At 39.4% G+C, this 10761-nt stretch overlaps 1 protein-coding gene and 1 non-coding gene across 2 annotated transcripts in view; both read right to left on the bottom strand.

The window, feature by feature from the left end:
* mfsd4aa (major facilitator superfamily domain containing 4Aa) overlaps positions 1-8640 on the bottom strand; it is a 22527-nt gene extending 13887 nt beyond the window's left edge. The window contains exons 1-6 of the mRNA XM_068315242.1: positions 8235-8640; positions 4851-5049; positions 4514-4747; positions 3307-3424; positions 3098-3213; positions 2742-2915 (exon numbers count right to left, since the gene is read on the bottom strand). Of these exons, the coding sequence (XP_068171343.1) occupies positions 2742-2915; positions 3098-3213; positions 3307-3424; positions 4514-4747; positions 4851-5049; positions 8235-8467 (1074 nt within the window). The 5' untranslated portion in view covers positions 8468-8640. The remainder of the gene's footprint in view (positions 1-2741; positions 2916-3097; positions 3214-3306; positions 3425-4513; positions 4748-4850; positions 5050-8234) is intronic.
* On the bottom strand, positions 193-265 carry trnaf-gaa (transfer RNA phenylalanine (anticodon GAA)). Its single transcript has one exon. It is a non-coding gene; the product is annotated as a tRNA-Phe (tRNA).
* Positions 8641-10761: the final 2121 nt, after the last annotated feature.

The raw sequence follows: 10761 nt of genomic DNA, 5'->3' as shown, positions 1-10761 counted from the left end.
GCTGCAAAAATGGAAGTTCAATCAATTGAAAAACAAAACAAAAATTTTAACCTGCCCAAACCCAGGATAAAGCCAACAACCTTTACATCTTCCGTCTAACACTCTCTTGACTGAGCTATTTTGGCACTTGTGAATTTTACTGGTAAAACTACTGAATATAAAGGAACGATTGGAAAAATGCAAGTCTTCACCTGCCGAAACTCGGGATTGAACCAAGGACCTTCAGATCTTCAGTCTGACGCTCTCCCAACTGAGCTATTTCGGCACGTGTTAATCTTACTAGTAAAGAATTGGTATATTTACTTGAGTTAAAACTACTGTCCATAAACGAATAAATGAAATTCCATCAATTGAAAAAACCAAGTCTTTCCCTCCTGACACTAAGGATTGAACCAAGGTCTTTGAGATCTTCAGTCTAACGCTCTCCCAACTGAGCTATTTCAGCACCTGTGAACAGCAGAAGTAAAGACTAGGGATATTTAACAAAGCTAAAAGTACTGAATATAAGATAATAATAATAATAATAATAATAATAATAATAATAATAATAATTATTATTATTATTATTATTATTACTATTATTATTATTATTATTATTATTATTATTATTATTATTATTATTATTATTATTATTATTATTATTATTATTATTATTATTATTATTATTATTATTATTGGGCCTACTGCAGCCTATCCCAGCCAGCCACAGGCTAAAGGCGGGGCACACCTTGGATGGGACATCAGTTTATCGCGAAATTGAGTAATATAAAGGGCACACTTCCACAAGCTCTTTGAGATTCTTGTCTTATGATTTGAAAAGACCATTAATAAACTTGAAACATGTGTTAAAGCTGTGGGATATTTCAGTTACAGAGTCAGAGTTACATCTCTGCAGAAGTATTTTGGAAAAACAGAGCTATGGTGCTGCTGAAACTCAGGATTTCACCAAAGACCTTTAGATCTTTAATCTAACACATTCCCAACTGGGCTAGTTCAGCATGATTCAGTAGACTTGTGTTAGTTATGGTAACAGTAGCAACTGTACATATGACAAGCAATTTATTAGTTAGAACACATGACTTGAAACAGACACTGATTAAGTAATGATGTTAACTCTGAATAAGTTATGATTCAGACTTAGAACTTTTATGTAACACTGTAGGACATTCAACAAGACAGACCCTGATAGAGTGCTGTGAGTAAACAGTGCTTATCTCCATGGAATGTTTCAGGAAAGTCAGACTCCATGGAGCCAAAAGTCGGGTCTGGACCAAGGACATTTAGCGCTTCAGTAACAAATGTATCTATTTTGATACAAAGTTGGAAAAAAATTATGGTCAAGAACAGGATTCTATTGTTATGTACAGCAGAGAGTCAGTTATGATCCCTGAAACACATTCAGATGCAGTGTTACGACTCAGCAGATGTTATCTTTACAGAATGCTAGTGGAACTTTGGTAGTTTTGGGGATTTATGACCAAAAAGTTTTCGCACTGGTGATTCTTGGTAATTAACTTTGTATAATATCATTTTTATAATATTTATTATTGCACAGCAACAGTGGTACATATTTGAGTTCAGCATCTTGGCTGTGACTTCGCCATTCCTGCTAGAGATGGGAAATGACTGCACCTTAAATACCCCACCAATGGGAGAGTGTGTTGTTGAGGGGTAATGGAAATGAGGTGTGTCACGAATGAATATGTATTACAACGTGCGCAGCTGTCATCTGCATGAACTAGCTTGGCAAGCTTTGGTCCAGTTGACCAAATAATTTCTTGCCAGTGAAGCGCGGCAGCAAACACAGAGAGCTGAATCACTCTCTCCGCGTGAGCACTTCTTTAAAGTCATTTAATGTACAAGTAAGTACATTGTAAGTACATGCAAGTTAATAACCAAAGCGTTTGGTGCGCACGTAGAGTCTCTACCACCCCCAGGCCTGAAAGGATTTCTAGGGGAAACCCTGTAGGTGTTATATAAACCGAACAGTTTCATAGATTATGTCTGTTTCCTTTAATGACTAATCAGACTGCCTCTGGGATATACAAGGGAGTGTTTACAACAGAACGCTTCATGGAAACTCACTCCTGTGAGTGTGAAATAAGGAAGAGGCAGTGAAAGAAAAACATGTGTTCTATCCTTATGTGAATGTGTTGACCTGAAAGATCCTGCTGTTAAAATGCCACCTGATCCGGTCACCTCCTCGTACAAATATTTGGTTAGAACTGTCTTATGATAGGAGTGAATGTGTAATTTAATTATATACAGTGGTACCTCTACTTACGTATGTCTCTACATACGAAATGTTCTACTTACGAAACGTCTCAGCAGGAAAATATTGCCTCTAGTTACGAAAGAAATTTCGAGTTACGAACGGTAAAAATACAGTATGGGCTGATACTCCCAGCTCCCACAGGTCCCTGAACGCAACATTGTCATAGCTGCTCTGCCATTGGCTATTACCTTGCATACTGGCATCCCATTGGCTAAGAGGGACCTCTGTGTGGAGCTAGATAGGTGTCTATGCAGCGTCCTCGTCATTCCGCCCTCCACCCGTGAGGTGTTCTGATAGTTTTACGTAAATATATTAACTTTTAGAGTATTCACTATGGACCCCAAGAAAGTGACGGAGAAAAGAGGAACATTTCTACTTAAGAAATTTCTTCTAGAACTAATTAATTTCGTAAGTAGAGGTACCACTGTATTGAATGAAAAGGCTTCAAATCTGAACTTATTCATACCAAACTGAAGATGAGCAGCCTGGACGGTGTGTATTTGCAGGACAGGACGATGAAAATCAGTCTTCCTAGGGTAATGGCGGCCCAGAATATACTGTCCAGATAGCCGGCTTCTTTATGCGCCATCAGCAGAGGAGGAGACACCGCATAGGTGTAGACAAACGCAGCGTAGGAGCCCTACAGGGCATAAAAGGGTGACATTCAGGTCTGACAGTAATTTGTGTACACAGATTGTAATTGTGTGCCAAGAGTTTTGCAGTTATGACACCCACAATTTGAATGTCAAGGATAATTTGACTGTTACACCTCACTACCCCTGAAGGGTATCATGCTTGAATGTACGCAGAAAGAAATCTCACTATGATTCCATCGGTGGAGAAGAGGATGGCCCCGCCCAAAGCATGGAGCATGAAGAAAGTAGGTGGACGATTTTTTAGTTTGGGAACGTTACAACAAGCAAACAAATTCCCATGACCTGCAGAAACAGGAAAACAATTAGTCATCAAAAAACAACAAAACAATAAAAAAAAGAGGGGTCAGAAAGTCACACATGCAATGTGTGGGTTACCATGACTACCGTCCATGGTGGTTTGCGCGTTTGGATCAAGCAGACGTGGACTGTTGATGAAGCAAGGCAGCAGCCGCTCATGGTACATCAGTGACAGCACGATGATTGGCACAGGAAGCTGCCAGAAGACACACAAATACACAAAAAGGAAGATGACACTGTTTATTAAGTTAACTTTCAACTATCGGCTGATTACGAACGCACTCTTGCAAATTTAGCGGCGTCTCATTGGGATACATCGCAGAAGATTATCTAAAGTTATTTTGAATTTCGTTCCGACTGGTGTTTGGAAATGGAAAAAAATTACTGGACGCTTTCACCATCAACTTGTTCCAAAAACGTGGTACTGGCTGGTCTCTCTGGCATCGCCTACTCCTCTAGGCTATGGGCTTGTCCCTCATCTGTTTGGCAATGAACAATTTAACCCAGACCAATCATTAGATCCAACAAGATATAATGTGTATTCAATTATCTACACCTGAGAAATGATATCCAAACAAATTAAATTTGTCAAACAATTAGCAAAACTGGCTCAACGATGGATACATGACACGAGACCTGTGTGTTTTGCGTGCTTTTTGTTTATTTTGTAACGTATGCATTATAGTCTTGTTCTTCTGGATGGCGGTGGGATCATTACGTAACGATGCACGAACAAGAAGCAGCAGCACTCAATCTTCAGTGACAGCTGAGTTCCAGGAAAGAACCGGGCCTCCCTTTTGCTTTTGTGCCATGCTTGTTGTACTTGTACTTCAAGCTTTGATTGTCTGTATTTTGTGATGATAGTACTTGGGTACAGCCCTTCTTCATAAGCCTGTAAAATCCCTGATTCCATTGTGCCAAAAACAGGCTACACTTCTCTTTGAGAGCACTCTCGAGGGAGTGTCCCATGAATGGGAGTGAATGAACTGAATGCCTAAGACAGTTATATCCACTTTCTTCCAGACAATTACGCACCAATCATGTGCAAATATAGTCTCGACTAAGTGTTAGAAGTGAAAAGAAAACACACTACACTATTGTATCTCTTACAAGGAAGTTGAAGGCATTCTGATTGGTCGGTTAGGATTTACTGACTGTTTTCCTGGAGTCCACAGAAGCTTGGGACTATTAGATCACATGTAGAATGTGATTTATTTATTTATTTAATAGACGACTTACAAGAGTTTTTACGTCACTGATATTCTGAAATGTAATGTTGACTCACGTTGATAAGAGCCATGATCCAGAAAGCGTAAGACACCGAGGTGGTAGCTTCATCATCTCGGCCCAGAGATGTGTTATATAGGCCATCTCCCTCGCCAATGGGGAGGTGTTCTAGGCCCATGGACACCGATGAGTTGGTTACGTTGGCATCTTGGAGACAGCTGTCCTCTGCCAGGAAAGGATCAGCCACCAGCGGACTAACCAGGGCTCCCAAGCCAATGAAGAAATGTAAGGCCTAGAGAAAAACCAGCGTCAAGTTGGAAACAATCATGTCCTTCAACCATATCCGACTATTTATGTCTTTTTTGTAGCATTAAACCAAATTTGTCCGCTCTGACCTGCAGGAAAACACTGGAGTCCTTCTGGTAGAGCTTCACCAGCCGCAGGTTGGCGATGGTGTCGATCACCCCCATGGCGGTGCCAGCAAGTGCCAAGGCGAGGGACAACAACACGATGTGGCGACATAGTGGGATGATGGCAAACACGAATGAGATGATAAGAGTGCAAAAGAAGAGGGCGAGCAGGGAGGATAGGAGTCTGGAGAAACCACACAAACGGACAACAAGAGGATTATTGAAGTGTTTACTGGCTACTGACAATAGAACCCATTCAGAGATAAATTCAAAACAAGAACTTTAATTTGAGTGATCACGCGGTCAATAGACTCTTATGAAATGCTTGCTTGAGCTGTGTTGTGCTGGAAGTCGGGTGAGACGGAACAAAGGGATTTCCAGCATGTTGTTTTCGTGAAGTCACCTTCATGGCCCGTTCTCCCAGAAGCAGCTTTTATTTGCCTATTAGCCGTATCAAAGCCCTCCAGCGGCCGTTCACCTCCACGTTATCTTTACCTTGAATTCTCTTTCTCCTTATACCAACTTTCCATCACCTCTTTAACCTTGTCCTGGGAGACTTTTAGCTAACCGAGTGAAATATCAAATCAGCACCACATGACTCTAGCATAGGCACTCTGATCCATTAGTCTAGAATCTGCTGGGAAATATTCAATATAAATATGAAAATCCCTTGGAAACATTTTGAAATGCCTTGAGGAGAAACAAATAAAGAATTAATCAAGAGATTAAAAAGTAAATCATATTGCCTCTAGCAGCAGCAAAGGCACTCCACTCCAGTACCTTCTGCTTTTTGCTACTTTTCTACTGTTGGTATTGTCAATAGCAGCTTGTTGGAGACTAGCACAAGATAGTCCTACCTCCACTGGATTATGAGGCCTTCTCATTTGTCTTAGCTGTAAAGTGACAATCAAAGTGCGTGAATCTGACTTCTCAGATCAAACTGCAGATGATAAGCCAACAACCATCCCAAGAGTTGAACTATCATCATCAACCATGACATCAACGGCGATGCCACTCAAAACTGAAACCCCAAAAGACGGTTAATGGACTGACTCAAGGGTGGTAATTGGTTATGTGAACAAAAATGCTGAAATGGTGAACAGATATGTAGCTAACCAGGTGGAGCACCAAACGTGATCTGATAAGATTGTTGGGTGTAACCGGCTGCATTCACTAATAAAATGAAGATAGACATGTTGCTCTGCTCAAAACATTTCCAGGAACTTCAGCCAAGAACAAAGTAACTCGTCCAGACGAAAGAAGAGAAGCAGAAATCTTTATTAGGCTGGTTGAACAATAAAGTTACACCGAATGCATCTAACAAAATAAGCTTCAGAAAGAACTAATCTCCAAGAAACTAAACAAGTTACACCTGCTGAATACCTTTCTCGATAAAAACGTCCTCGGGGTGAAAGAATGGCCGTCAAGATTAGCTCTGCATCACAACATAAAACAACCTTTCCCTTCTCTGGAAGAAATCTCATTTGTAGGCATAGTTGTATGCAATAAGACTATGGATCTTAAGTAGGCTTGACACCACAACTCTGAGGATGTTTCTTCATGAGTAAAACAACATTTACAATCCTGCCGGCCCAGAACGTCACATTCCTGAAGATATTCTATGACTTTGAGATAGAAATGTTAAAAATTTAAAATAAAAAAATCAAGGAAGCACAAAGTCTAGAAATGACAAGTCCCAAAGAATTGACTGGAAGCCCAACCTCTCCACGGCTGGAGAGATTGGACCAGGCGTAGATGATATATGGCGTGAAAGCCTAAATTCCTGTTTAGAGATGTTACGTGAGAAAGGAAAACCACACACTAAACCTGTTCAGACCCATTACGTCACGTGTGTTAGGTCACATTCACTCATGTGAACACTTTGCAGAGTCTTTAGAAGGTCTCAAACATAGAAGTTACAACAGTGTTTCCTTGGCCAAGGGGGCACCTCAACGGGGTGGACTGTACCCGGCTCTTTTCCATTTTGGTGCTGCGTGTCATTTTTGTGCCTCAGTCGTAAAATGTTACATATTAATTATTTGCACCATGTTAATTTATTAACATTGTATAAATAGATGGCGGCGTGACACTGAAACGTGTCCATGTGTGATAAACCAGGGCTATTTCCATACTCACACTCACATCAAATTTTTGAGGAGGTATTTGCACTTCAAGTTTGTTTCGGGTCAGGAAAAAAACCTGAAAAATGTGTATGAATTTTTGACAAAGTCAGAACACGATATAGAATTTCAGCATCATTAAAATACAGCTAGGTAAAAATAAAGCTAATCAGAGGGCTACTCATTCAGCCTGAAGGTGGAGGCTTCAGTGGATTTTAGAGGTGCTAAAATCGGATTCCGCCGATGGAAACGTTTCGTGTTTGTTCGTGAATTCTACTGCATGTAGAGCCGAAACGAGTCTGTTTGTTTGTTCACTTGATGTTCGGGTGAATTATGGACATTGACAGTCTCAGGACTTTAGTTTGTCCTCAGAATGAAGCTCAAAGATCCTGACTAGATCACTTTTATAGACAAAATATGAACAGAACGCTTTCTTCAAACAGAGAGAAGTGTAAAAATTTGCATAGATAGATAGATAGATAGATAGATAGATAGATAGATAGATAGATAGATAGATAGATAGATAGATAGATAGATAGATAGATAGATAGATAGATAGATAGATAGATAGATTAGATAGAGTGAAGACTTCAGTGATGTTGTCAGGCTGCATAGTTTTGATGTATTGCACACCTCTCTCTCTCTCTCTCTCTCTCTCTCTCTCTCTCTCTCTCTCTCTCTCTCTCTTTCATCTGTCTATCCACGGTTTGGAATGCCCCCCCCTTCCATTCTCTTCAATCATTTTTTCCCCTTCATTCAAATTTGACACGTAAGTCGAAGCGCAACTTTCTGTCGCTCACGTCATGGAAATTTTGTAAAAATCATAATAACTACACACACACACACACACACACACACACACACACACACACACACACACACACACACACGCACACATATATATGTCTATATATGTCTTTATACATATAAAGTATGTATATATTCATACTGTATATATACATACATATACACACTGTATATGTATGTATGTGCGTATGTATGTATGTGTGTATATATATATATATATACACACACACACACACATATATATATATATATATGTGTGTGTGTGTGTGTGTGTGTGTGTGTGTGTGTGTGTGTGTGTGTGTGTGTGTATCAGATCAATTTTAAGCGGGTCTGATAAATAAGGTAAATAAAACTCTGTTAAAGTTATTTTCATAACTTTACAGTCTTAGAAAAACATGAAGAAGATCGGAGTCACATGAGCTCAATTGAATTTAATGCTCACGTTTTCTTGAAGAGCCCCCCCGCGCTGCTGCCCACCAGCAGGAACAGCTGCTGGGAGAAGAAGACCCAGGTGATCTCCTGCAGGCTGGAGTGGGTCTGGCAGCTCAGGTCCAGGATGGTGGGTCCCAGGAAGGCGATGCAGAGGCCGAAGCTGAAGAAGACGCTCCAGTAGGTGAGAGTCTGCTGCCAGTTGCGCTTGAACAGCGTCCAGATCCGCTCGTCCAGCAGCGTCATGTCGGCCGCTCAGCGGAGTCCGACCCCCGGGTGTCTGGAACAGAACCGAGCCGCTACCGCCGGATCATTGAGCCCCCCCACACACACAGGAAGTGTCAGGACCGGATCCCGTCGGTAAGTAAACGCAACTCCATCGGGAACTCCGAAACAACTTTCTGTTCAAGCGACAATCAGCATTTTGACGGGCGTGACGCTGATTGGCTGGGGTTCCTGGAGTCCCGCCCACTTTCGCTTCAGTGCGTTCCTACAGGTGAGCGCTACCTGAAACAGCGTCTGAAGGCCTTTTACGCACTAAGTTTATTGTAAACAGACTGGATATAAAATCTATTTACATTTAACCTGTTTAGAAAAAAAATTATGTTCTCAGCTGTGATTCATAATAAAAGCTGTCATAACAAACAGGATAAACCAAAGAATATTTGTTCTACATGAATGTCTGTGACCTTTTTGTGTTTTATGTGTTTGCTGGCTATAATATATTGTTATAGTTAATGCTGTTTGAGTAACACTTCAGAAAATGATATACTAATTTACTTGTGAAATAGTTTGCGCTAGGTCTGCACACATTAATCACAATGAGTAAGATTTATTCTTTATCTAAAGAAAGGAAGAAAGAAGGGGAACATATAATCTTAGCCAGAGGAAGGTGAGTCTGGTTTTGTTTTAATGTGAAAAGCAGAAGCAAACTACATGAAGTAGTGACAAAAAAAATATCGTTGTGAAAATTTGTTAGAACGATACAGAAAAAACATTCAAGTCGAGAATAAGAATAAAATATATATTTAATTGTATAATAGAAATAAAAGGAAAATTGACTTTTATAAATTAAATAATACTGCAGAAAATGGTTCACAACACCTAATTTAATGATAAAGTCTGAAGCAAAATAATTTTAAATGTAATTCAGCTGTATAAGAACCTATAAGCTGTAGGTTTGACGAATAAAACATGTATTCATGTATTTTTAAGACAAAATTAGACATAAATTTGCTAGATAAGAATATTTATGATTTTGTGCACAGAGCAATGGTTGGTATTTTCACCAGCTGTTCCTTGACTGTTATACTAATGGCACCAACTGAATTCAGAGCTTTAAAACAACATTAAATTAGCTTTTAACAACATTTCCATAAATTTTACTGAGTCAACAGTCAAGATATTACATGCTTTTGTTGTTAAGGTACAATCACACCCTCATGAACAATATTTTACAGTCACATCAGGGTTTTATTCATGCTTTCTGTTTGTTTGTTTTTCTTATGTTTCTGTGAATATCCGTTGACATTGCCGGGGGAGTTAAGAAAAACTCAAAACCTGCACTTAAGCAGAAGTACCAACGTGGCACTGCAACACAAGAGAATGCTGTACAAGTTCTGCATCTTCATTGGATGACAATGAAATATTATAATTTTCATAACACATGGAGATGAGATCTTTCTCCCACAGACGTTTCATAAGAGTTTTTTTTTTTTTTTTTCAAATTCCATGTCATGAGTTAAACAGCTGTTAAACATTAACAGTAACTTTAGCAGTAAATTTACCAACTGTTAAACGGAGGAAGTCAGGTACTGAACCTGTGAGCCTGTTTCTTCTCCCTTTGCGCATTACTAGTTGTCATAATTTTAGCTTTAGTAATATTTTAGCTTTATTTTGTTTTGTTTGTGCTCAAAACTATTATTCACTGTCATTATTTTCTAAAGAGGACCCTAAGTAGGAGAGAGCATGGATGGGTGCAAAATGCCTGGTCTTTCTCGAACCTTTCCAATAAATGTATTATTATTACTATTAATATTATTATTATTATATTATTATTATTATTATATATTCGAGCATCAATATTCAAAAAGTTTCCCGAAGCAAAATGAGCAAATCTCACCAATTACATTCACATAAAAATCTTATAATAAAGTTATAATAAAGATGGTTGTGAATGAAAACCATCGCCGTGACGGTCACGTGACCGATGATGATGATGATGATGACATCATGTTAATACCTATTAATTCTCTATTCCACGCCCGGACCGATGGCGCCCTCTCCTGTCCAGCGATGTAACGACACTTCCCGGTCAGTAAAGGAACAACACCGGACTTGATTTCAGTTGTTTCTTTATTCATCATTAATCATGTATTCAGTTAAATCCACGCCCGCTGGCCGCCGCAGTACATTCATTTTCTCATTTTTATGACAGTCTAGACAAGTCACACAAAAAATATCCCACGCCATACAAAATCTAATATCTTTTTATAAAATATTCAGACATCTTCTGTAGGTTCGTTTTCCTCCTTTATTTT

The sequence above is a fragment of the Antennarius striatus genome, chromosome 5 (genome assembly GCF_040054535.1).
Source record: "Antennarius striatus isolate MH-2024 chromosome 5, ASM4005453v1, whole genome shotgun sequence".
NCBI lineage: Eukaryota > Metazoa > Chordata > Actinopteri > Lophiiformes > Antennariidae > Antennarius > Antennarius striatus.
Note: the sequence above shows the minus strand (reverse complement) of the source record. Positions and strands in the feature narration are given on the sequence as shown.